The sequence below is a fragment of the Ixodes scapularis genome, unplaced genomic scaffold (assembly GCF_016920785.2).
Source record: "Ixodes scapularis isolate PalLabHiFi unplaced genomic scaffold, ASM1692078v2 PGA_scaffold2__306_contigs__length_199485367, whole genome shotgun sequence".
In the NCBI taxonomy this organism is placed as follows: Eukaryota; Metazoa; Arthropoda; class Arachnida; order Ixodida; family Ixodidae; genus Ixodes; species Ixodes scapularis.
In genome coordinates this window covers 122,723,225-122,751,076 of record NW_024609857.1, presented here as the reverse complement: position 1 = coordinate 122,751,076, position 27,852 = coordinate 122,723,225, and the positions used below count along the sequence as shown (strand labels likewise).

The 27,852-nt window shown below is 44.3% G+C and overlaps 1 protein-coding gene and 1 long non-coding RNA gene across 4 annotated transcripts; one reads left to right on the top strand and one right to left on the bottom strand.

Moving 5' to 3' along the window:
* LOC115309045 lies at nt 1-27,645 on the top strand. 3 transcript variants are annotated; one of them, XR_006078003.1, is made up of 3 exons: nt 1-59; nt 23,777-24,008; nt 27,160-27,645. It is a non-coding gene; the product is annotated as an uncharacterized LOC115309045 (long non-coding RNA). The 3 variants fall into 3 exon arrangements; XR_006078002.1 differs by lacking the exon at nt 1-59 and adding an exon at nt 18,523-18,717; XR_005717406.3 differs by lacking the exon at nt 1-59 and adding an exon at nt 18,524-18,830.
* Nucleotides 11,849-14,353, bottom strand: LOC120847627. Its single transcript, XM_040504209.2, has one exon. It carries the CDS (start codon nt 13,126-13,128, stop codon nt 12,112-12,114), a length of 1,017 nt encoding a protein of 338 aa, XP_040360143.1. The 5' UTR covers nt 13,129-14,353; the 3' UTR covers nt 11,849-12,111.
* Nucleotides 27,646-27,852: the final 207 nt, after the last annotated feature.

Below are 27,852 nucleotides of genomic sequence, written 5' to 3'. Positions count from 1 at the left end.
AGACGATCAAGATGTGTGGACCTGTGGATGCTCCATCAGCGCTGGCTCCCTGTTTAAAAGTGAGTGCTACAGTGGTGAGTGCGCAGTGTTCCCAGTGTCTCCTGGCTGTTTTTGCCGAGCACCGTGCTCTTACGCTCTTATGGCGCATTCACACTGGAAGCGGATCCGCGTTCGCGAAGCGGTCGCGGATGCGGTTCGTGAGCGACCCCGTTCAGACTCGCCGAGAGCCGGTTGGCGGTTTCTTGGCGATCACGCGTGATCCTTCGAGACTTGCGTTTGGCAACCCTGTTTTACAATCCAAAATCCACTTTAATTCAAGATCCAAAGCCAAAGTTTTGCTATTTTGGCACTCGGAATATTTTTCTCTGGGATGATCGCGCGCATCACGAGTTCAGGCAGCGAAAAAGAAAGCATGGACCCGCCAAACTCGCCTGTGATTCCGTCGACTTCGCCCACAAGCAAAGCCCAGCTAAGCGCGCCTTGCTGACTCAGAACAGGATGCCCCCGACCTTTCCTTCGAAGTGGACCCTTCCCGCATGAATAGCTGACCTTGTCGACCTTGTTTTCGGGATAGAGGGCCAGTTTTCTCCCCTCGTTGTTGTTTGCTGTTATCATTTTCGAAGTTGTGAGCGGTGGGGTGGACCGTGGTGCGGGGGAATGTGTTCCGTGCTAGCCGGTCGTGGCTTCGTTGATGGCGGACTCTCCTCTCGTCACTCGCTCGTCGATCGAGTCTACTGTTTGTTTGACATTAAGCTCAAATAAACGCCGTATGGATTATCTCTGCATCGTCTGGTACGTACACTTTATTCCTTGAGTGGGTTCCTTTTATTTATTTTATTAGTAGTAAACGTTACAGGTCGAGCTAGCGCAGTTACCCTGCCCCCTCCGCGGTAGTGCGTTGGCTACGCAATCGAGCTCACGACGTCTCTATCGGCCTTCGTGGTGGTCATGCACGGTGTCGAAAGCTTTCAATAGTTCACGCGACTATCTTAGTGGGTAGAAAGGCTGTTATTTCGGTCGATCAGGGGCGGGCTCCGACGTTCTACAGGCAGAGATTAGCAAGGCAGCGAGCTTGGGTTGTGGCACCGGGAATAATAAACAAACTCTTACCCAAACCAAATCACCGGTGCGAAGCCCGTTAAAATTACGAGGCAATTCTTTTCGCGGCGGATTCGAGTGACGGACGTGAACATCAAGTTTCTCCGTTGATTTGTCGAAAGCTAAGACTACAGCACTAGGACTACACCGCCTTGGACGCCTCACCACCGACAGGTGCCATCTTGTTTCGAAACTCACTGACGTCACGTCAGCGTCGCGTTGTGATTGGTTACCGCTTTGCGGTTCGTGAAAGCGGTTGGGAGAAATCGGTCTCGAAGCGGTTGGCAAAAACGCGCTCCAACCGCTCGATCCTAGCCGCTTGGCGGTTGAGAACGCGCGGATCCGCTTCGCGAACGCGGATCCGCTTCCAGTGTGAACGCGCCATTACTGCCTCCCTGCCTGCGTTGGCGTTGCCGCTGATTCATGGATACGAAGGCATCGGCGCTGATCAACGTTACCAGAACACTCAGTTGGGAAACTCCCATAGAGACAGCCCTAAAAATATGGACCCAATCTATCTCCGAGCACCGAGCTAATGATGAACACAACGCCACCATTTCTCCCGCAGCGGCCACTCGAGGAACTGCACATGACTTCTATTTTTGGCTTTGACAGGGATTAACCCCCGTCTCCCCGGCGGACGCGCCGCGCTGAGCTACTGAAGTTAAAATGCACCTAGGTCGGGACGCGCTACCTGAAAGGCCGGCTGAGGCATGGTTTTATAAAAACAATATTAATTGTTCCGCAAAACCTTGCGAACTAAAGATGATAAAAACATCACGCGCCCATCATTTGGTACTAAACTCCAATAAATTTCATACAAAAAGAGTCTTTTCCGTTTGTTTTTACGCAAAAAACAAGCTTTTAAAAAGCTCGAGGTGACCATAGTACAGACAAACGAAAAAGAGTGGCGCTGTTGTCGCATTTAGCTCGGTCTCGGTGGACGCCAGCGGCCCAGGTTTCGACGGCGAGTTTCCCAACTGAGTGTTTTAGTAACGTTGGCGCTGATAAAGGACGAGGATGGCTCAGTTGGCTCAGTCTGTAGCTACTACTACCCCCCAAAGTTTAAATAAAGGCGCGCGCGAGGAGGCGCAGGTGCGAGGAAGCAGAGTACCGCAATGGTGCCATTCTGGAGCCAAGCACTGCGGGAAGCCACGATCGGTTTTTGCAGGGGCACGAAGGCGCAGACGCGAGGAGGCGGCGTGCTGAGGCGTGCTGCGGCGATGGGCGGAAGGAAAATAGTGGGGCGTGCGGCGACGAGCCGCGCATGCGCCGTAATCGTTGTCCCGTCGTTTCCTGTCTCCTTCCCGCAAAAAGCGCACCCGCGTACGCACCCGCGGGTCCCGCGGGTCGCGTGTGAAATGAAGTCGTCAAGTCGCTGTTGCTGGGACGCAGATAGCGTCGTGAGGCCGCCGTGTGCCCAACTTTTTGAGGACCTTTTCCCTCGAGCGATCGCAAGCAGCAAAAGAACGCAGGCCTGCTTATTTTCCTCTTGTGTTTAATCGAAGAGCAAGTGCCGCTGCTCAGCCTGACTTTTTTTTTTTTCCAGCAGACAGTTTACTAGATATTATGTAGACGGAAAGGTACTTTACCTTCTTGCGTTCCAATTATATGCGAATCTGAGGAATGTCGAGCACCTGCACTTTCATGCTAAAATAGTGTACAACTTTTCTTTTTCTTTTTTATCCGAAGTTTTTGCCATTTCACGAATTCGAGACGCCCGATTTGAGAGCTCTTGGAGACCGGAATTTTCGCAAGCTTTCAAGTTGGGCTAAATTTTTAATTCGCTTGAATCGCAAACATACAGGGGCTCGCGAATAATAAATGTTAGACGGTGCTCCGAACTCTGGGAGATGCCGCAAGGTGCAAACTGCTAATATAAAAAAAGTCCACCGACGTTCCACTTTCATTGCGGATAAGGCTTTGAAAACGCTGTCCAATTCGTGGCAGGGACCAGAACGATGCCGAGATTGACTGTTTTCCTATTGACCAGTTTATTCCGCCCCGAGAATAGGGTGATATTAGAGCTCTGTCTACTTTCAGTGCGTGACACCAACCTACCATCTCGCTTTCTCTTCTATTTTGAACATTTTGCTGAACCTATTAAACTGTTTTACTACCACCGACATGGCAGAAATCTTTTGGGGTATTGTAAAAGGGCAGACAATGATTAAAAATGATCTCCTTTCCATACGAAAAAGCCAGACGAGGGAGCGTCTCACACCCTGTCTCGTCGTCGGAATCCGGTACAAGCCTTTGCCACTGTCTGCGCGTATTGTGCACTTGGTAACACTACAGCCTGTCATTTTCACGGGGCTCTTTCTACGCGCATGCAAAATTTAATGCGGCAAACGACGTGGCGGCTGACAAAAACGCCGTCCCCACGCTTTCAAACGAGAGCTCGGCGACTCGCCAAGATGGCCGGATGTGCCGGTCGCGTATCGGTATCGCGTATCACTCCGCGAGAGCCGCAGACGCGGGGAACGCGATCGCCGTCCGTGTCGTCTGCTTCACATTCCCTGAAAACGAATGTCCCAGAACATCGCTCGCGTTATAAAAAAAACGGGATTCTACTGTACCCAGTTGACACACATAATGTTCAATGACTTTGGACGCTTTCGGTTTGTTCGATTTCGGTCTAGGATCTATATTTTGCGAACGCAAAGCGGAAAATATGTTCCCCCCGAAACTCGGCGCTCTGGAAGGCCGCTTTCCCGCACGAAGGTCGGCTCCAGTTCTGCGCACGTGACCACTCCTCCGCCAATCCGGAGATGGCGGCGAAAGGAAAAGGAACGCGCTACTCTGGCTCTGCAAGCAGAGCCTATACAGTTACTCTAGTCCAAGCATGGTCGAAATAAACTTTCCGCGTGTGAAAACATTAACGTGGGTGGAGGAAATAAAAACTGAGGTCGAAAACAATCGCTTGCAATACATTGAAGCTTATAAAGAGGCCTGTTTTCTTTTGTTTTCGCTTTCCATTGTCATGTTCAGAACTCATAAACAGTAAACGCAAGGCGAAAAAAAAAAAAAAAAGAGGAGGAAAGAAGGCGGGAGGCGCGAATTTCAGTAAGGATCCCGTTACGTTTTGTTCTATCTTTCAACAATGATGGTGGGTTTCGAGGTATTTGCATGTTTGTGTGTGAGCCGTGCGAGTTGGACCGAGAGTACTCCGACGAGAACGTCGACGTGCTTCGCGTCGCCCTCAGCAGTGACGGAGATGCCTACGCCTGGCTTGCCAGCTACAGCGAAGCAACAAATACATCGTGGATTGTGGACTGGGAAGTCACTAATCCAAAAAGATATTGCGTCACGCAGAAAAAGTTAATCCACAGGCACCGCTCATATCCAGATGTCTGCAATATTTTTTATTAGGCACAGGACCACGACTAGCAGAGTTCGCTTCTATGATTTTGCAGCATGCTGAGCCAATAAAGAAATACGAAAGAAAAAAAATTAATATAATTAATTTAAAGGTAAAGTGTAAAGAATAGTTAAATCGTAAAATTTTGCAAAACGTGCTTAATCAGGCAATTTTCAAAGCATCTGTTTAGCATGATCGTGTTAGTAACGTCATTGTAAACTTTTGACCCTTTTGATATCTATAAAACCAAACAAAAACAACAACAAAAACATTACAATTCTAACGTAGAGTCAATTTAAAAATAAATTAGTACCTTTATTTGTAAGAAACAGTGGCCAACACTTGCGACTGATTTTGTTATATCAGTTCGCCGCCACTTGTCGTCAGAGGTGGAGTTCTCATTGTGTAATTACTGAAGAACCCAGAGGCTTGCGCATGGTAGGCTGATGAAACACATTTTATTTCACCAGCTCACCTGCGCGTCGTCAATTTTTGTTCCTCGGTTCCGGATTTCCAAGATGTTGAAATTTCAACAGCTTGCCTGTATCTTGTTGATGTCAAGCTCTCGCCGCCTTCTTCCCTGATGATGCTCTTCTAAAACGGGCATCGTACTGAACTCATTGCGTTGTCAGTCACCATCTCCGTCAAGAAGTGCAAGAGAAAAAAATTTCGTGGCTCCAGAACAAAACAATATGGTAGGTGCCACAGTGAGTGACAGCGCAAAAAGCGAAAGCCGGGTTGACTTTACCCAAACTGTGTGTATTACAAAAAAACAAAACTACGCAACCGCGCGTTTAGGTGGATTTGGATTTGACTTTTTTCACCTGGATGGATGGATGGATGGATGGTAATGGCTATACCCTTTGTAACGGGCGGCAGCTTGCGCCACCTAGCCTAACATTTCGTCATCCCTTCTACTATTTTTCTTAATTTGTATGAATTTTGTTATAACAGACCCCCCTCTCTTTTAAATTAAATTTATTTCCTATTTTTATTTGTATTTTTTTTTATCCTTCTCTAGATCTCTTCCACCAATCTTCCAATCTCCTCTTAGTTACCGCAATTCTTTCCCTATTCATTCGTCCATCCATGTCCGGAAAACCCAGCGCCCCCTCCAAATCCATAGTCATCCCCTCCAAGAGGGAGGGACGAAGCCCCGTGCACCTTAAAATTACATGTTCTATAGTTTCTCTTTCGCGGTTGCATACGTCACACAGAGTGTCTACTTCCTGAAATTTAGCCCTATACGTTTTCGTTCGCAGCACCCCTGTTCTAGCCTCAAACAACAAAGAGCTCCCCACTGAATTATCATGCAGCTGTTCCTTCTTTATTTCTTGTTTTTTGCCCTGTATATTGCTGAAGCTGATTTCCCCTGCATTCTCTCTTCCCACAATTTCCTCTCTGTTTCTTTTACTCCCTTTTTTACTGATATGCTCTGATCGGCTCCATCTCGTTGAATGTATTTAAATCTCAGCTTGCGGGTTTGGTTTGTCCACTTAGTGTTTGGACTTTTCATATATAGATACTTGTACACTTTCGCTGCCCATCGTGCATCCTCAATTTCAGCTAGTCTTCGTTCAAATTTTACTTTACTGATCGCTTCTCTACTCTCGAAAGATGCCCAACCCATATCCCCCTGTACTCCCTCATTTGGTGTATTCCAATGTGCCCCCAATGCCAACCTACCCACACTCCTTTGCTGCATCTCTAAACCTGCCTGAATTTCTGACCTCATACACAATACCGCATTCCCAAATGACAGTCCTGGCACCATGACTCCCTTCCATACACCCCTAACAACTTCATATCTATTATAGTTCCATAGTGCCCTGTGTTTCATGATAGCCGAATCTTGTTTCCCCTTCTTCATTACAATATCTTCATGGTCTTTTAGATACCGTTTTCCTTCACTTAACCGTACTCCAAGATATTTGTACTTTTCTACGTGTTCTATTAATGTGTCCTGTATCTCCCAGGGGCTTCCCCTTCTCGTCGTTGAAAACTATTATACCAGACTTGTCCTAGTATCCAGATAGGTATATGTTGCCAGCAGAAGACTGAAAAATGGGGAAAAACACAATAATATTAATATTGTGCAATGAGGCATGGACTTGGTCCAGTTAATTGAGCATTTCTAAAAGGGGAAAGAAACACGAAAAAACAGCCCAAAAGACGGAAGGTAAGTGGCAGTACACACATATTGCGCTGCGTACTTCTCAACTTGCCTTCAATCTTCTGCATTTTTTTTTTGCACTTCTTTCATTTGATTTAAACGCATCTCCAAGTCTAGAATACTAAATTTATTTAAAAAAAAAGTACAACTTGATCAAATACAGTAACTATTTTAATATTCATACATAGGTGATACAACAGTTATACTGCTGGCTCTCTAGAACGGGCTATACTCTGTTTTGGGTGGTAGCTCGCGTCACCTAGCCTAGAAATTTTGTCTTAATTTTACTCTGAATAAATTTTTTTGAAGGGGTAACCTTTGCATATATGTCATTTTTACCGCATGTTCGTGGGGCTTGGCCGACATTAGATAAGAGGATGATAAAAATAACTGTTCCGCTAAGCTTTGCTTCTCCCCTCCTCCTCCTCCTCCTTCCCCCCCCCTTTCCGCCCTGCTTGTTCTTCAAATTCGACGTCAAAATTGAGCGTTCGACAAAAGTTTGTGTGTCGCGAACTTTTGTCGAACCGGATTTTTAGGTCGAACTTTCGGGGTTCGACTGGTTTGAACCGGTTCGACGAACCTTCGTAGTTCTAACCAGATTTGACCGGTTCAACTTTGTGGACAGTGCGGCCAGACCTTGATACAAGCATGTCTAGGTTTGGAGTATTCTCTTTTTATGCAAAAGGGTATTTTAATTTTATCAACAGTTGGTGTAAAAGAAACTAATTCTAATCACCAAGAAAGTTAATAACTTAATTTTTTGTACTGTATTAACTGAAATAACCAATCGGTGCTGCCCTTAATTCGTCCCTTAGCCATCACCATCCAATCTGAAGCCAACTGGCCAGCCTGTCGCGCATGCTCATATCAGTGTCGAACCTAAGTCAAACCTTTGTCAAACTTTTCACAAGTTTGAAAAAGTTGAACCTGGTCAAACTTGAACCTCGACCGGTTCACAACATCCCTAGTTGGAACTATGCCAAAAGGCCGCCAGCAGTGTTGCCTGTTATGTATGCAAGTCGACGTCACTCTTCCACACAACAATCAATCAATCTATCAATCAATCAATCTTTATTTGCACAAAAAAGTGAAACACGGAAAGCGTGCATGGCTGGCAGAAAGGTTATGAAATCTGTACGCTGAAGCGCCTCCAAGCCAACTCCCCATTGTGGGCCAAACTTCAGGTGTTCTTTCTGTGTCATTTCAAATTCAACTAAGAAAAGCTCCAAAAACTATTGATGCATATATATCTGTCAGTTGGCATTTAGGAAATATTTCATTTCTTACACATTAAATCTAAGAATTTCGCCCCTTTAGCCAACAAGTCAATTGTAACAGACATTTCTTTATTTACCGGCCCAGTGCCATCTGGTGGCTTAAATGGCAGTTTAATTTTTACCAAACTAATGGCAGCGATGAACCTGTAGTCTGCAGTATTTCATCGGGCACAGTCACTTTCGCAAGTCAACGGCAAATGAGAATGTGCGTTTCACCGTTCAGTTCTTTCTCAATATCTTTCAGTGTCGATGGCGAAGAAGATGCGACCAGCCAGAACGAAGCGCCAACCCACATAGACGCCTTGATAAAGTTCTATACATCAAGGGGCTTCGAAGCCGATTGTGTGCTATAACTATGGTTCCATGTTTTCGATTTTTATTTTTTCAAAATTCGGCATACTTTTCTCGGTATTTATTTTAAAATTCAGTTTTTTTATTTTTTTTTCGGTGTATATTTACGCCCACAAAAGTTTACCGTTTTTCTTCGGTGAATATGAAAGAAACATTAACGACACCGGATCAAATGATTCTTGTAGCTCTGATATTTAAAGAATAATGGCACGGATACGGGATTCGGACATTTCGGTGTAGGACGTTTCGGTGCGGAAATTTCGGTGCACGGATATTTCGGTGTACGGACTTTTCGGTGTACGGTCGCTTCGGTGCACGGAAATTTCGGTGTAAATTTGAAGTTCGGGAAGTTGAACTTACTTGCAGTTATTTGGACATTTTATTTTTTTTTATTTTTTTTTTTTTTATTACGTAGGGGGTTGCCTTTAGGCATAAATGTCTTATATGTATGCTACAAGACCTGTGGTATGGATGAATTGAAGCAATGTCTTGTGATAGTTGTTGTCATGCAGCCACTTATGGTAGCTGGTGGGTGCACTGTGTTGGAGACCTGCAGCTGTAAGTAGGCGAGTGCGCTCAGTCTGTAGGCCAGGACAAGTCCATATAAGGTGACGCACATCCGCTTCCGTCGCGTCTAGGGGACACTTGGGGCATGTCGCCCGTCGTGTGCCGGGTGGAGAGCTCCATGTGCAGGTTACAGCCGGTGTAAGGGCCACCCCAGCCCGCAGTCTCCGAAGCACAACTTCCTCCACCCTGGTGAGATGGCGGGGGAGGGAGCAGACACACGGGGGGATAAGAGCGTGTGTGTCCTGCCGGAGAGAGTGTTTAGGGGCGTGGAGGAGGGAAAGGGGTTCGGACGGGAGGGGGAGGGGAGGGAGATCGGGATCAGATGGAAAGTGTGCCTGTTGATCAGCTGCAAGGTTGTATTGGTTCGTGGCATGACCTTGAATCCAATACACCTTAATGCAGGTCGAAGTATTGCGGTGAAGGGTGTGTATCCTTTGACACAGTTCCATTGCTTTGGAAACCTTTTTGAGCTCTCGAATTGCCGCTAAGGAGTCTGTAAAAATGTGAAGATGGCGGATTGTCGGCAGCTTGGTGGTCACTGCTTGTATGGCGTCGTGAATGGCCTGTAGTTCCATGACAAGTGGGTCGGCTTCCTGAGATGTATATCGCTGATGCCCCTGGATGCATGTATGTGTGGAGCTGAGGAATGAGACTCGGCCACCGTCTGGGAAGGTCGCTGCATCCGTGTAAACTTGACAGTGGTCGTCATGTTGGGTTTCGGGGCAGGGACGTTGGGAGGGTGTGCCCCCCTGATCGCGACGTCGTAACTTGGTCGGTTTGTTGGTGGTAATGTAGGTGAATTTCCATGGAGGTATCGTCTCCGACTGCACGTTCAGCGGGGGGCCACGTTGAAAATGCGCATGTAGCGCAGCAACCGCTGGTACAAACTGTTTTTTAATTTCCCTTGCCTGTTCTCGCTGAGAGATGAGTTCCGTGATTGTGTTGAGACTCGCGTGTTCTTGTAGGGTTGGAATAGGAGTAATCCGAGGTAGCGCCGTGAACACGGAAACAATTGAAGTGTAATTTCTTTAAGACTTGGGAAGTAGTAACGACTAACGTAACTATGTTACCTGAAATAGTAACACAAGTACGTTACCCGTTACTGTGTCGAAAACGTAACGAGTAGGTTACTACGTTACTGAAAAAAGTAACACGCTCCTGGTAACGCCGTTACTTGTAACCTGTTACCGCCAAGACTGCAGAACGGACAAACCTTTACTAGTTGTAATGCCTTGTGGTCATGAGGGTATGAAAAACATACAGTGACCATAGTGTCTTGAGCGGAACGCCCATGTACATATGCTGTAACCGACATATTTTTTGCGGGCTCGGTATTTTGTGATTTAGGTCAAAGCTGAAGTTTTGGAATAATTCGCGGGTTCTAATTTTCGCAATGCGGTGGGATCTTAATATAAATTTCAATGTGCTTAAATTTATATAGGAATTGTTCGTGGAACCTATTTTCTGCAAATTTTAGGCGATTCACGAAATTTGCATAAATTAGGTTCTTGTGAACATTAAGTCATTTACAGTACTACTCCTCACTCTGCAGAATATCCAGGGACTGTATCACTGGTTTTAAAATTTGAAACATTAATAGAAATGCAGTAAATTATTCAAGAACTGAACACACTCAATGAAGGAAATGGGGAAAAAGTGTAATGCCAGCCCATACAATAATATAATATATCAAATCTGATTTACAGCCGTGTACTCTTCGAAAAAGGCCAAGTCTTCGACGACGATCCTTAAAAGGTTCAGGGTATCTAAAAGCGTGTTGATACCGCTTCCTAGTCCTCGAATTTGCTCCAATGTTTGGTAGAGGGAATTCCATCATTTCGGATACGGCACAACAAGGAACCGTCTGAGGTGGTTCTTCACTATTTCTGAGGCGATGCTGGAGTGCTGCTGCTGGTTCCACAACGCTTTGCATTTTACAATGACACTCGTGTAGATGCGTTTGAATTGTACGTCTTCGAAAGCACAAAAGGCGTACCTCACTCACTTCAAGACAGGTGTCCGATTCCAAACACATTTGCAGAGTCAGGCTCAGGTTCACCATCTTTACGTCGTCATCTTCACTGACCTCAGGTCGTCCAAATATCCTGCAAAAATGGACTTATTATGTGAAATCCAGTCCTAATTTCCGCAGTCGCACCATTAGACAGATCCCGCACTGAATGCTTTCCCGAAGTTAGTCACATTGTTTGTGACCGTTGGGCAGACTTTGTTGATAATGTGGTAGTTCGTGAAAGCAGCGTGTAGTGCCGCTGTGAGCACGTCGTGCGTGTGATGACCGGTCAGGCGCATGCATGCCAACACTGCAGGTCATCGCTGGCAGCTATTGTCCATCCAGTGGGCAGTTAGCCAAGAAAACTCCTAAAATAAATATTCCTTATCAAATAAACAACATGCTTATCATATCAAGCCAGTCAACATAAGTGACGATAAACAGCAGTAGGGCATACCATCAGAACAAAGCTCAACAGTCTGCAGTGCAGCAGATAGCGCTGACGTCTCGCAAGATAGATTGCAGTCTTGCCTTCATATTTATGTACATAACACCAAAACACCAACCTTGTGTGCCACTGCCTTGCGGGAAAGTATTTTGATGCCTGGCCGCAATGTGTTCATAAGTCTCACAAAGTCCTCATGCTCCACGATTGAGAAACTTGGGGACGAGCCCTCTGCATACCTGCCGGGATCCGGACATTTCGGTGTAGGACGTTTCGGTGCGGACATTTCGGTGCATGGAAATTTCGGTGCACGGATATTTCGGTGTACGGACTTTTCGGTGTACGGTCGCTTCGGTGCACGGAAATTTCGGTGTAAATTTGAAGTTCGGGAAGTTGAACTTACTTGCAGTTATTCGGACATTTTATGTTCACGCATAAAATATAACGGTTGTATTCATTAAGACATAAAGCTTGTCCCAATTCAAACACGGTTGATTCTGCTCGTTATTAAGACATACATACCTTAAACAAGTTAAATTACTTTCCTCTTTCACACTACGAGGATATTTTCCTAGCTAGCAGGTGTATAGCTAAACACAAACTTATTCGCTTGTCTGACTTTATTCCTGATGGAATGCTCTTTCTGGAAAGTAGCTCGAGATTATAGGCCTTCTGAATACTATAGAAACAGGTAAAGATACACATCATAGGTTAGTCGTGGGTTTCATTATCAAGCAAAAGTCCGAAGCCAAATGCATTCAGAAGCAAAATAGTACACAAAATGTAATGTGGACCACTTTTATTTACAAAAGGCACATGGCCCGGGACCTAGAACGACACGTTGCGGGCAACTCCCCTAAGGAAGCGTCGCACATCACTAGCGTCGTATTCTCTAGCAAGTGTCTTTAACCGTTCTGCAGCCTTTGCGTATTTCGAGGCCTGCTTGAAGCGCTGGCCCATCTCGAGTCTTCCAAGCCGGTGAAGTTGCAGGGCGTCTTCTCGTTGTAGCACCTCCAAGAATCTCCAGAGAGTTGGGTGCGAGCACTGAACATGAGCTTGGAAGCTCCGGTGCCAGGCTTCCACTGAGTTCGTGGTCTTGGAGCCGCCCTGGAGAACGGTGTCGTGGTGGTTCCATAGCTTAATTGGAAACTGCGCATCTCTTCTGTCCCGTGCCGTTGGCCGCCCAATAAACACATCCTCGAAGTAGTCGACCACCGGGAGAAGTTCTGCGCGGATGCTGGACGCAAGCTCGGTGAATGCCCCCTCCACGTCGTCCTGGGGCACAATTGCAAGAGCTGGGATCATGCGAGCTTCCAGGTTTATGTCGGGGTCAAAAGCATACAGCTCCTGTAGTCCTTCCGACTGAAGTCTGCGGTAGACACATTGCGACAGGTGAAAAAAACACCCGCGCACGTCGGCGCTTGGGAAGACCGCCCTGAAAGCGTTGATAGCCGCCAGTTCGTAATCCACTGTGACGGTCCTTGGCTCGCAATCTCCCCCACACTCGGCGTTAAGGGTGTTCAGGGCTCGCGTGTACGTCCCACAGTCTTTCCGCGTTAGCAAAATGTATGCCGCAGGCAGGATGGAGCCGCCCACTTCGCAGTGTAGACTGTAAACCTGGTAAAACAACTCAGGCGCAACCTTGAACGTCCCGTCGGCGAACCACTTCTTAGATGTTCGGAGAACATCCACCATCTGCGGGCTGCAGAAGATAAGGAAACGGTCCTGGTCTTGCACACCGGAGTCATGCAACAGGAATCTGGACCCGTCAATCTTCGACGCGTACTGCGCAGGGATGACGACGTCTTCTAAGCGTGAAGGGAGAGGCATCGGCCGTTGCTCCATTGCCCGCGCCCTCCTGCATGCAAAAAAGTTGGAAATATTATTGCTGTCACGTTTCAACTATAGGGCGGTTACTCATTATTATTTTACTATATTTTCAATTTTAAAAATGTTTAGGCTAGCCCGATGATAAACTGGACATCTCCATAGCATATGAGGTGGCATATATTTTGCTAAGGTAGCAAAGATGTTAATTCGTAACATTCGTGTATAACACTTACCTTAATGTTCTCTTAACAGTGTCCTGAGGCGGTAAGTAACTGCAAGCTTCCGGTGTCATCTCGGCCACCAGGCGTCCGACGATGGCTTGATTGGGTTCCTCAGTCGTCCGTGCTCTTTCCTTCATTGATGAGTACGCCAACTTGGCCTCTTGGTCCAGTCGGCTGGGAGCATGGCTGTGTTCGTTGATCAGCTTGACAACTTCTTCGTCAATAGTGTGAGCCCTTGCTTTACACTCCAGTTTCCGGCTACATTGCCAGTATGTCTGCGAGGAATAGGCGTTTTTATAAATTATAACTTAGCTAAAGACAGGAAGAGTCGGCGTAACAATCTTCGTACTATTAAAAAAAGATCGCATTTGAATCGCAAACTCAGTGAAAGGCTCACCTTTTCTTTAAAGCAACGTTCCTTGTCATACTCGAAGCCTTCGTGCAGAAGTTTCAGCCCACCGCGGTTACTTCGCAAGTACACAGCCATTTCAGGGAAGTGACGAGTTAGTTTGCACCAACACTGGTTGGCATACGACGAGGCGACACACAAGTGAGTCACCAATAGGGGCGTGTCCTCTAAAACCGGAAGTTCTCCCCCCTCCCTCCGCTTCACATCTGCGGCGTTATGTCCTCTCCTGGACCTTCCTTCCTTTATGATAGAATGCGAAAAATTAACTGGAAAGGGCAGAAATAACTGGTGACATAAGACCAAATGCAGGGGTGCCCCCCTTTCCGCACCTCACCCGCTGAAGGCGAAACAAAAGAAAACGAATTCCTGCCTTGTTTGTCCGTATTGTCAATTTCTCCATAATTCTTCTAGGAGAGAAAAAAGGTTTGTTGAATGGAACGGCTTTACAAAAGGCAATTCCAGTGATAAGCCTATATCCGGACAAGCTATCTTGGGTTGATTGTTGGACACCGCAGGAGCATAACATAGCAGCCGAACAAAGGGTAGACTTACCTCCTCCCTCCCCTGCCCCTACTCTTCCCGCTCTAAAATAGTTATCTTAAAAAAAAAAAAGAAATCGGCATACCCTTATTTGTGTTTTTCGGTTTAGACCAAACACTACTTATAGCATATAACAGGGGTGGCCAAACCGCGGCTCGCGAGCCGCATGCGGCTCTTTGCTGGTCCAAGTGCGGCTCGCGGATCCCTCGTAAGGGGACCCCCCCTCTGCCCCCCCCCCTTTCGCCACTTTCCGCGTTTCCCCAGGAAAAAAAAAGATTTCAAAATAAAGCACACTGCTGCTTGCAGTTTGGCAGCCCTGTACTCCCATACGTACAGTCCTACATCCTTGTGCCCCCATACGCACAGGCAAACTCTAAACAAAAGTCAAGTTTGCACCCCCCCCCCTCCCCCCTTCCGCGGCTCTTGGAAGTTCCGCGGTTTTGTTTGCGGCTCTTAGGCCAGGCCAGCCTGGCCACCCCTGGCATATAACTAGGATTCCATGCTTTCGGAGTTTAGCTTTCGTCAAATTTGGAGGTTTTTTTGTGTTTTCTTTTCTCAAAAATCTGGCATTTACCGGCGTTTATTTTCGGTAAATACTGAATTCTCAGAAATTACGAGTTTATCGAATTTTATTTCTGGTCAATTTCCAGATCTCCGAAAATGGTGAACAAAATAAAAAGAAGCTATTCACACTTCGACGGATGAAGATTCACTTTTATTGCACGAACTTTACAGCTGGTGCAATCACGGTTTTTAGGAACTCTATCTCAGAGCTTGCTGTAATAGGTGCCGTCATATTTCGTCAGCTATTGTCGCTGATGGCACGCATATTGACGAGATGAGCCTCTTTTGGCAATTATACAAGTTTTGGAAGGGCACTGGTGAGCGCTCTTGGTAGCGTTTTATATTAGAACTAATATTTTTTGTGCTTTGACTTCGATATTGGAGTTTTTCAGATAAACCCGAATCAACGAAAATTTTAGCCGGCGAGTGCTTTTCAGAGTTTTTCGGATATATCCGAAAACACGGAGTCCTACCTATAACTACTCCTGGCGGCGGCCCCGTTCTTCGAAGCATTGTGTTGAGCTTCGTCCATGGCTTTGTCCTGAAGCCCGTATAAAGTTTCATCTTTCCGCTAAAGGCGAATCAGACCAACAAAGTCACCTCCTTGTTCGTTTTAACCAACACCGGTTGGTATACGACGAGGCGACACGCAAATATCAGATGCTTATCATATAACATCGAGTTCTCAAAGTGTAAGGTTAAGGTAAGGCAAGTTTCTGGCATTGTTGACCCTTTTCGTCACAAGTTCCCCGATCCCGGCTTCCCGAAAGAGGCGCACGGTTATCAACCTTTGTCGGAGGCGATAAGACTAGCGTTTATCCCCGTTTCTAAAAAAAGATGGCTGTCTTCAGAACACAAAAAGTTAGAGAAGCAGAAAGGTCCATTGTTCTGTCAACTACAAAGAATGAACCAAAAGGAGGGAAAAGTTTCTTATGAATGCGGAAGCGTTCTCTGTAGCGTTCGAGGAAACAAAGCTGAACAGAGGAAGAATTACTTTTTCGTATCAACTTGGGGGCGAAAGATAAATACTACAAGGGCGAGAAAACCAAATCTTGGGTGTCCCTTTTGTGTTCAACGACCATGCACCGAAATATCCATACACCGAAATGTCCATGCACCGAAAAGTCCCTACACCGAAATGTCTTGCACCGAAAAGGCCGCACACCGAGAAGTCCGCACCGAAAGTTCCTACACCGAAATGTCCTACACCGAAATGTCCTAGACCCCACGGATACATTGATAAAAAAAACATGGACGCTTTATTTAACAAATGTGTGTAACTGTAAAAAAAAACAGAAGTACAAACAAGTAAGTGCCCAAAAAACATGGAACTTCACCTTCTGTACATCAGGATTACGTTCAGGACTACGTGATCTTATTATATAGTAAACACATGTGTACTTTCCCAGGGTCTCCTCATTTATCCAAGCTCATTCTTTCCTGTTAATGACCCTGGGCTCCGGGAATGCTCTCTCAACCTTAACACTGGACACTGGCAGGCTGAGGAGATGAAGCGCTGCCTGAGCCTAAATCAGCCAATCAGCCAAATGTGACTACCAAGAGAGACACGGTGCGACGTTGTGAAGAACGACATATTTCGTGTGTTCACTGAACTCTGGCTGCAGATCTTGCATAAAGTGAAAAACCACATTTAAACTTTTTTTTTTAGGACCAGGAACTTGACACACTAAGCCCGAATGCAGAAAGCACACAGATGTCCTGCCAAGGACAACCCAAGACCTCTTTTGCTGCATGTTGAACCTTGGTAGAGGGCAGTCATGAAGAGGTCACACATTGTCGAACCTTGCAACGTCCTCTCTCCCTTCCCCCCCTCCCCCACCCCCACCCCGCCCATCTCGACGCGGCCCTAAAAAACTGAACATTTGCGGTTAAAACAGAGTTTTAGAAAATGGATTCGGGGTATTTTATCGGTTGAAACCGAAAGCGCTGAACCTAAAAACTGGCCTTTTTCGGTTAAAACCGAATTTCCGAAAATGGGTTCGGCATACTTTATCGGTTTTTATCGGTTTAAACCGAAAACTCCGAACCCTAGCTATAACAGATTGACTGGGCCGGAAATAGAAATGAACGCTTACGTGGCTCTTGCATCCAATTCCTGCTTCGCATCGTGCTAACATCTCAAATGTATAGGGCTCGAATTATCTGCTTACAAGCACCTTTAACTTCTTCCTTCATCAGTAAACTGAAGGCCGTCATTAGTATAGACGATTGCAAGTTTAGCGTCCCGACTGCTGCCCCATGGGTATCAAGACGCGTAGCGTGCGCGTGAGCGTGGCCTTGACAGGCTTGCAATAGCATGTGCCTGCCCGCACGTGCAGAGACATGGCGGCGGCCAGATGTCCTGCTTGCAATCGTCTATAGCACACACGCCATTTTTCAAATGATGACAGTCATCGAAGTGGCCAGACTCAATTTCAAAAAGGGTCTATTGGTCATAAATTTTTGTTTTCTTGTTAGGACAGGAAAAGAAATACAGAGAAAAGAATGGTGGGTGATCAGTTAGTATACACGTTTGCAAGTCCGGTCTCAGGGCGCCGCCATCTTCCTCAGTGGGGTGCACTCATGGAGAATAGAAGGGTAGGAGAGGGCATGACGTCGGCCGCATAGCCTCCACAAGCCATGCTCCCTTGACGCCTCGCCTCTTTCTCAATTTCCTCCTTACTCTCCCCACTCACCATGCCAACGTGGCCACATCACGTGACTGTAGCTAGCCTTCGTCTTACTATAGGCTACTGGAATACACCACAGTCTAGCCTTTGATCTGATAAAACCTACCGGACGGAGCGCGCGCAAACCTGCAAGGAGTCCTTCTACAATCAACCATCCATCTCACACGTGACATGTCACGCCCACCTATCGCCAGAGAGAGCTGCGGTCACGCTGGGCACAGAATCGTTTAAACTTTTTATGACTAGGCTTCACCAATATTGCAACGTGCCCCCTCCTAGTACTTCTAACCTCCTTGGGTGCGCTCTCGGGAGCGGCCATAATCCGATTACGACGCCTTAGCAAGGCTTCGTAATCGGATTATGACTGGTCCAAGCGCACCCCAGACAGGCAAGATGGCAGCGCCCTGAAGCCGGACTTGCAAACGTGTATAAACCCAAGTTAAAAAGGATGCAACATACTGAAAGAGGCTTTATCTTCCCAGGCTTGATATTTCATAAATTTTGCAAATTGTGGGTAGTTGAACATTTTGCTATTAGGAGCGGTATGCTATGTATTCGCTACCATGGGGTAATATATTGCCGCGACCCATTTTTTCTAATATTTTTCAAGTCATGAAATTTGCGAAAAGTACATCCTCGTTAGAATTAGGTCGTTTACAATACTTAACAGAGCACGATTTCATTGCCTCAAAATATTCTCATATTGCAACTACCCTATCAGCACCCTATGCATGCAGTATTTTGAGTTCATTGTAACATTCCCAGGGGTGTGACATCTGCACCAATTGCGCCATTTTGATACAAGCCCAATTTTCTGCACCTAGTTGCGCCAGAAACGTTAGATCGGTCGAAATTGCGCCACACTGCGCCAAAGTAACTCAAAAACCAAAAAAAATGTTTGCGGCGACGCTAAATTTAGCGGGAAACAAAAGCTTGGTTGGCAACATTCAATCTCGTCGTAGTAAAGTACACGGCACGGCTACAGGGTGGCGCAAGCAACCGCCGGATGCGAAGGTTTCAGCTGCAGTACCCTTCTATACATATGATACGTGTATTTTCCCGATTTTCCTACTACTTTTCGCTGTGATTTGTAGCTGCATGCTGCCGGTGCACTGTCACGCGGTCTCGCTGTCTGGCCGCGGAGGTACGACGCACAGGCTATCAAGATGAGCAAACCTAAGTATCTGTTTCGTTTTGAGAGTAAACCTTTTCTTAAAAGTGCTATTGAGTGTCTCCATTGTACAATTGTTCATTCGTGTCCGTTATCTCGTCAAAATGAACGTCGCCATCGCCGTGAGTACTTTCGGTTATCGCACACGTGCTTCCAGTGCGTGGGCAATCGAATGAATCGGTCACACACCCGTATTTAGCGTGCATGTGCTGCTCATAGTTTTTCTACCTCAGTTCACTATTTACCTTGTGACTCACTTTTGTAAGGAGTTTTTTTCTATCTGCACGTGCTTTCTACGAGTGTGCATCGATGTCTGGTTGCAGTAAACCGTGTTTCCCTCTTCGTGCTCTCGAATCACCACCTTAAAAAGTTTTGCACTACAATTGCGCTTTGGCACCAGTTCGTATAAGCTTGAGGTACCGGGTGCCCACCTAACTTTGCAGCAAACCTGTGTTTCCTGTCCTCATCTATGGCACGAAACTCGCGTTTGCCTTTTCCGTTTTCTTTTCTTTTATATTTTATCTCGGTGCGTATCGGCGCTGATGACTTATTAGAACCAGGGTGGACAACAATAACGATTAAAAAAGAAACATCTCATTTATGCGATTGATATACGATTTGTTATGATTTAAATTGCTGATAAGCTGCTCTAACATTTTTTGCTCCTAATCTGCTCCGAACTGTAGACTTTTGTACTTCGAAGTTGCTCCAAAATGCATAAGGTGCTGCTCCAAAACAAGAATTTTGTGCTCCTAAGCTGCTCCAAAATCCAGATTTTTCTGCTCCAAAAATTGCTCCAAAACCTGTTTCACCTGTCTCACCCCTGCATTCCAAAAGATTGTTTTTTTAACAAGGCATACCGCATATGAAACCATTTGCAGGTATCATATAAAGCCTTAATAAAAAAATCTAGAATAGGTAAACATGTTCAACTTTCTTGCTATCAAAATACACTTATACAGAGATACAGAAAGGAATTCCGTGGCATTACTTTGGTTGATAAGAACTCCTTTTCCCCTTTAACAATACAGGAAACAAATTGCCAGTTCCTGTGACTAGCGTTTTACCTAATGAAATGTTTCTTCTACATTGACCTCATAGTATTCCGTCTATTTGTGACTTTTTGTTAGGACAGCCTGCCAATTGCTATGAAAGATATTGTAAATTTTAATGTTTGTGGTATTGCGATTGTCATATTTGTTGTTTTTGTATAAGCATTACCACTTCCACTCCCAAATTTCTTCCCCCCTATTGTAATGCCTTATGGCACTGTAGGTATCTGAATAAATATATAATACAAAAGAGTGATCAAAAAGTTCCAGGACAATTTTTTTTAAATTTATTGAAAACCTTATTGGACACTGTCCATTTCAAAGTACTCCCCTTGGGAAACTAAACATTTTTTTCGCCGCTGTTTCCACTTCTGGAAGGATGAAAACTCATCTTCTGGAATGCTGTTCAGCTCCTCCAGTGATTTTTCTTTAATTTTGTCAGTTGAGTCAAATCTCTGCCCTTTCAAAGGTCTCAGAGTTTAGGAAATAGGTGGAAGTCCACAGAGGCCACGTCTGGTGAGTACAGTGAGTGGGGGACAACGATCATGACATTTTTTGTGCAAAAATCGCGAATGAGCAATGCAAAATGATCAGGCGTGTTGTCACAGTGTAGCACCCACTCCCCACTTTGCCACAGCCTAGCTCTTTCTCTCCTCGCAGCCTCGCACAAATGTCTCAGGGTCTGAAAATAACCAAAACGATTAATTGTCTCGCCTCGTGCATGGAAGTTGTAGTAGACAACACTTTTCTAGTTAAAGGAAACAGTGAGCATGACATTTACATTTGATTTCACTTGTTGAGCTTTTTTTGGTGTTGGAGAGGATTTTGTCTTTCAATGCAATAATTGAACTTTTGTTTCCACATCCTACCCATGAACCCATGTGTTGTCCCCAGTAATGACACGTTTAAAAAAGTTTTCATCATCATTTGCCATTTCAAGAACTTTCCAACAAACCTGAACTCTGTTCTTTTTGCTCCTAAATCAACAGTGTCACAACTAACTTTGCATCCACTCGGCACATCTGCAGTTGTTCAGTTAGAATTTCTCAACATGGGCCAAATGAGATGTTGCATTCCTCTGCCATTTCACAGATGGTTAGTGGACAATTTGATCGCATGGAAATGGATCACTCTGGCAACATGATCGTCAGCAGGCAAAGTTGATGGCCATCCTGAACGAGGATTGTCTTCCGACAATGTCCAGCCTTCTTTGAAGCACTTGTACTACTCATGACTTTGTGATTGACTCGGGCATTCATCCCCTAAAGCCTCTTGCAACATCTGAAAAGTTTCTGTAAACTTTTTACCCAACTTCACACAAAACTTGAAACAAAAGCATTACTCTTCTTTTTGATACAGTTGACAAAAGATCACAAAAACGCCAAACACAGCAAACTTGTTTCACAAAAACGTCTGTTACTTGACAACAAAGAAGTTTACAGAAAATCTACAACAGCTCAGCACAGGAAGAGACACAACATCTAATGCTGCCAACTGTACTGTTCTCCGGTGCTCCGTCGACGTGCAGTTAAATATGTCCTGTATGTAACTTTTTGGTCACTCCTCATAACTAAATGGACAATTCTATGTTCTTTGAGCCATTCACCAGACTTTTTCGCTGACAGAAACAATAAACAACCTTTCCGTCATTTCTTAGAAAACTTTATAGTTCATACTACAAGAAAAAAAAATAAACTGAAGAAAACTTAGTGATCAGTTTCATCCTGCCTTGATGCCTTTTCTTTCGAGTCCCCGAGGCGCGAGTACAGTTCAATTTGTACCCATTTGCGCCCGTAAGTGTGAAGTCACCGCTCCAAACAAACTGTTAGTAGGGGCGAACTATGAATGGATAGATGGGACTGAATTTAGCTCCGAAAGAGTGATTGACCATAAATGAGACGTGGAATTTACATGTCTAAAAAGAATAGACATAGGGAGCCTAGATTTCACACCTACCACGACAGAAGTTTGCCGAGTATCAGCTGTTTCTGCAATATTTGCGAGGACAACTTCTGGTACTCGAGACGTCTCGAGATGCCTTCTGCAGACAAACGCATGACAAACACAAACGGAATGAATGAAGTATGCCTTCTGTAACAGTTTGAATTGTTTGCACAATGACACAATTTTGATTTTGTAATTATTTGGGACATGGCTGGCCTAAGAAAACTCGCCAGATTTATAAAAACTAATCGTATTTGCGTAGAAACAATACTGTCTGATGAAAGTCATCACACGCATGGAGATTTGCTAAAACTATAGCGAGACAGAGCATCTGTTTAGAACATATCACAGCAGCGTCGGGCCCTCTTTTTTATATTGCAGCTGATGTGGGTTGTAATGAAGGAACAATTATTTTAACTCTAACATGAGCGGTTTCAGACCTCAAACTTCGTTTTGCTGGTTTGCATTATGGGTGTGTGTTTTGCACCTGCTTCTAATCCCCATGCTGAGAAAAAATTCTACTTTATTTTTCAGTTTGAAGTAAGACCCCAATAGCCAAGGAGCTGAATAATAACATTGTGTAATTATTGTTGAGTACACGACCGAGAAGGAATTCACTTCTCTTTACATCTAGAAGATTTGTGTTTTGAGTGTAGAAGATGAGGAGGCCCAAATGACCTTGCCTAGTCAGTCTCACACATTCTAGGTTGAATGTTCGAGACGCGGAGTGTAGTAAATAAGGGATCGAGCGTGAGCTTTGCTGACTCACTCAGATTCTCCGTACGACGAAGCATATTCACTCTCGCTCCAGCCAGTTGCTATCATCATCATCATCATCATAATGCCTTTATTTGTGCCAATTAACCACCAACAAAGGTCTACAATGTGGCACAGTGAAAAAAAACAAATTGCGCAACTGTAAAACATGCTCAACTGATTAAACTATGCCAAAGCTGCGACGTACGCTGCTAATGTTTCGACAGATTCCTTTTTTTTTGTTTCTGGCACAAGCTCGCCGATTAAACCTTTATTTTCATTTTACACTCATCGAACCTTTTCCATCTGCAACATTTCTAGTGAAGGTCCGGGGTAAAGCGTTCCTTCTCGGTCATGCACATGGCAATATGTTACGGACAGTTTGTTTGAACATACAAATGTGCACTGAATAACTGTGCTGTCAGAAATCCTTGAAATGTGTGCTGGCCTGCACTTTGGCCTGGATACATCGTACGTGGTTTGGTTTCCCAGTGTTTTTATCTTCTCAAATATTGTGGAAGCCGAGCTCTACGGAAAGGCGTTTGCCCTCGCGCGTGGTATGGGGAATGGAAATAAACACACAACTTCTTATTGTGTGTTGTTCATATTCGTTCAAATGTGGTATATTTCTGAACAACAATAAAAGCATTTACTTTTCCTCGCGTTCGAAATGGACGAATTAAACAACCAACTCGTGCGGTTCTCCCTCGAGCTGCTGGCACTTGACAGCTCATCAACATGAGACCATGAAACAAAACTGAACACTGTGTCCATTTCTGTGCTCCGGAATAAATCACAATCATTCTTGTTAGATGACAATAGGCACTTGGTGCCTGTTATCATCAAACAAAAATCGACTGTTTTTATAGCCTTAAAAAAAACAAGAAACCTTTTTGTTTAGTTTTGGCAGAACATTTTCATTTGTGAGAAAGTGGATTGGCATACGATGGCACAATTGGCACAGCACTTCCCCTCTTGCATGTATCAATTTCCGCAAATAATTGGCCAAAGTCCAAAAATTCTTGCATAACCCTCTTAACTGAACTCTCAGAAAACATTTTTTAAGCACCGAATTAGGACACATATCACAAAATTATTATTACCCACCATAAAATATCTAACACAATATTTATCCTGCAAGATTAACTGACTTGAGGGCGATTCTGAACATTATTCTATTGCAAGATCGACATCATGAAATAGAAGCATGTTTTTGAATAGCTCCTAGCTCAAAGTGTGTCTTGCAACATAATGTTCCAGCTTTTTTGCATGTTCAGTGTTTTTTTAAGTATCGTCCCTATTTGCATCTCTTGCAGGAGTTAACGTGACAACTACCAAATCCCCGGATGGAACCTGCTGGGCAGTCCTTGTAGTCATGGGGATCATGAAACGAGCGCGGGGATTGGATGCCGCCAGGGAGATCGCCTTTCTGGACTCAACTGCATCATGCGACGAGTCCCAGAGCTCAGGGATGGTGGTGCTGGCAGCAACCCCAGCCAGTGCCATACCCCCGGCTGTACTGCTGCATAGTTCTCAAAGCACTGAGAGGTAGGCAGCTGCTTTCGGACTCGTAAAGTGGAAGTATCCATCTTGCTTCGGTGGTGCTCATGTAAGTGAGCTATGTGCAGATGCATCAAGGGAGGACACTGCCCAGAAGGGTCAACTTTTAAACCCTCAGCTTAAAATGAAAACATTCTTTTTTTTTTTGTATTTGCTACTTGATAAATAGTGCCCTAAAAAAATAATTCAGCTCTATACATTGATTGTGAAGTAAATTACGATACTTCTTATAGTCAATCTGTCGTTGCAAAAATAATAGTGTACACCATTTCTTTTTTGCCGGATACAATGCAAAACGTCTGGAAAGACAAACTGTGAAAAGGACTTTGTAAGATGTAATTTATTTTTACAATAGCATTTTATGGCAAAATCAAACAAGTTTTATGCCTTCTGTATCTTTAACAAAGTCTTAGTATCTTTTTTTTTACAAATATCAGTAATGTAAAAAGAAACAATTCCAGAGGCACATGCCTCATTCAATACACAAACTCGGCTCTGTTACATCATGGCGCGGTAGTGGTGCGTCGGGCGTACTTCCGGTCTGGGGCTGTGGGTGGAAGGCACCATGTGGGATGTGCATTCCTGCGTTGTTTTTGTAGAAACCAGACAGAAACCCGCCTTGTTGTCAAAACGCCACGACTAGGACTGTGCCAAAAGAGTCGGGAAAGGTTTGAAGGTCAGTTTTCACGTGTTTTCTGCCTGCTCGGTTCGTCCGAGAACGTGGATAGGAGCCATGAAAAAGTAAAACCAGATGTCGTCGGACCACGAATGCTTGTGCGGGAAGCACTTTGGGTTCAATCCATGAATACTTGTGGTCGTCAGATTTATTTGTTTTGTTCCAACATGAACGCAGAAAAACTGCAAAGTTGTACGGACCACCTGCAGACTACGTTCAGTATGTCTTCAAGTTCGAACGGCCGCCTGATTGTTCGGACTGTTGCCTGATTGTTCGAACTGCCGTCTGCTCTCTAACTTTTCTGCATGTTGTCTTCTGCTCGTTCAAACAAAGCGGCCCGTAGACCAAACGTCCGGTACAATTGTGTGCAGCTCAGCCAGGAGCGCAGAAAATGGTGCCTTAACTGCCAGGCACTATACTCGGCGACAGCTTTTTTTGGCAATGCAGTGGAAGGTACAGGCATGCGTTCCCTCTCCCATTTTGAGCACTTAATAAAGCTGTGCACGGGTCTCCCCCTCTCCACTGCATTGCCAAGAAAAGTTGTCGCCGAATGTTGTCCCCATCTTGCACTCTGCAATGGCTGCTACAATAGGTAACATCATGAAAGCATATTTACCCACATTTAAAACTATCCTCAATTATTTTCTGCACTGGGTCTTCTGTGCTTTGCTTTGTTCAAAATTTCACAGTAGTATACATCTTTATTTTAAAGATATTTTTTCATTATTTTTGTCAAGTACTTCATTAAATTTTTTATCTTACTATGAATTTTAAAGGTTTAGTAAGACAAAAACTATGGTATTTGGAACTGAATTGCAAACCAGTTTGTTCTCGAGTTCTATATTTTATATAAGAGATAACCAGAGACGGCAAAACTGTTAAGCAAATATTAATCCACATTTCTTTTGGGCAATTTTTTGTGGTTTTTAAAATTTATATTTATTAAAACCTGTGAATATTTAGCCATTTAAACTATTCACTTTATACTAGAATACAGCTGAGGCATTCAGTGGAACTAAAGTAAGAGATTTTCCAAAACAAAACTTTTGATGCAAATGTCATACTAAGGATCAACAGCTCTTGAGTGAACACGTCAAAATCCTTCTATTTCTTACTAAAGACAAAAACACCCAATCCATTGGGCAACGTTTGATCATCATTAATTGTCGTTGACCCATACCAAAGTCTGGACATCTTACTCCTGCATGAATGCACCAGTCAAACAGGAGTCAATGAATCTTTTGTCATCTGGGAAGACAGCAATGCCTTTTGGTAACATGCTGCAGAAAAAAAAAAAACGGGGATAACAATTAAAAACGAGCATGCTGGTGAATAGATACGAATACTTGAAAGGATAAAACATAGAGGACGGGGACGGAAACAGGATTTCTTTCAAGAAGTCCCGTTTCCGCCCCGTCCTCGATGATTTAATATTTCGAGTATTCGTATTGAAACCGGGGGAAGCAAATTTACATGCACGACAGGAGTGGTGCCTTAATCGAGATGAAACAATGCAATAAAAAGATACTGTAGTCTAATTTAATCTTGCTTCACTAGTTTATGCCGAGGTGATATCTAAACTAACGCTATAGAGAAAGTCTGCTTGCATAAACTCCTCCCTCTGCCGCTTTTGTGTAGAGCGCATGTGTATGCAGAGACAAGCCCTCTTCTCTTAGCAGACGAGCCTGGTGAGATGAGATAAGTTTTTATTTTTCCGTCTAGAAGGGGAACTTCAATTTCAATGACTCAAGTTAAAAAAAATGAATAAATAACTGAGGCTATTAGATACGTGCAAAATATGTACAAACATAAATATAAATATTATTATTTTGTCACACAGGGTAGGGGATTCAACAGACTTGTATTGCTGCTTTGGTTTTAAATTTAATTTATATTTTAAACTTTGAAGCATTTGCAGGCAGGCTTCTACATCTCTCCTGAAATTGTTTTAAATAAAATACAAATACTATGCAAGTTTGATTGAGATTTATACCGTATATAATATCTAGTCAGTAACCATGCAATGCTTGAAGGGTCCTTTTTGGATCTATTTTCTAGAAGCTGCTCTGCATAGTAACGAGATTTGTCCGCTTGATTGGTATAAACCAGTGGGTTTATATCCATTTTTCACACCTTATAATAGCACACAACTTTCTCTTCATAGAGAGATCAGCAGGGTCCCCAGACACTTCACCCACAAGTCATGGGATCTCCATTAAGAAATCTGCTAAGTGCTGTTCCAAAAAGTGTTGGTCCATAGGCATAATAATTGGGCATGACAGAGAGTCTCCGAGTGGAAGCACATGGACACAGCAGCTGAAGTGGAAGGTTATTGTATAGCCATTGCATTGCTTAAGGTGATGCGAAATATTCATTTTCAAATGAATAAACACAAGTGTTAATAAGAGAATCATTTTGTTTTGAACAAGCATGAAACACCTGCATGTTTATTATATTCTGCAGGCACCCAAAGCATTCATGACTGATAATTCTGCAGTGGAAAAAGCTACTCTGCAAACCACCTGGCCCGTGGCAACCCAACTTCTGTGCCATGTTCATGCTGCTCAAGCAGAATGGCGCTGGCTCCAGGCATCGCGCAACAACGTCAGCTAAGATGAAAGGCGGGAACTAATGTCTAAATTACAAAAGGTAGATGCAAATTTACTGTGTGTTCTTATCATGTTCTGATGCAATCCCTGCTATCACTTGTTACGGCTGCATGAACTTTTGTATAATGGAAAGCCTTCTTGGCAATACGTTGGCTGCAGTTGTTGAAGATGCAGTTTTTTCCCTTTTTTGGAATAAATTTAATAAAAAGAGAATGATTTGGCTGCAAAGAGTGCCTCACACAAATAGGTCAGTTAGTTTATGTCCCTTTATAACTATGGGGAAAAAAAGTTTCTGGTGAAAGGTGTAGCTCATTCATCCATAAAATGAACATACTTCCAAAACTACTGAGATAAAAATGTGTAAACAAAAACAAAATAATGCTACAGGTTTTTTTTCTTTTTCCAGTAGATGTTGCTAATATTTTTATGAAATATAAGAAAGGTTAATAATAAAAATGAATGGGCCCCTGCAACACTTTCTGCAATGGTCTATTGATGGCCATAACTGCATCTATGGGCTCTAAGTATCCTGAGAAACCAAACATTA

Excerpts from the sequence above, each read along its gene's own strand:
- LOC120847627 (XM_040504209.2), bottom strand. The coding sequence starts at position 13,128 with ATGGAGCAACGGCCGATGCCTCTCCCTTCACGCTTAGAAGACGTCGTC.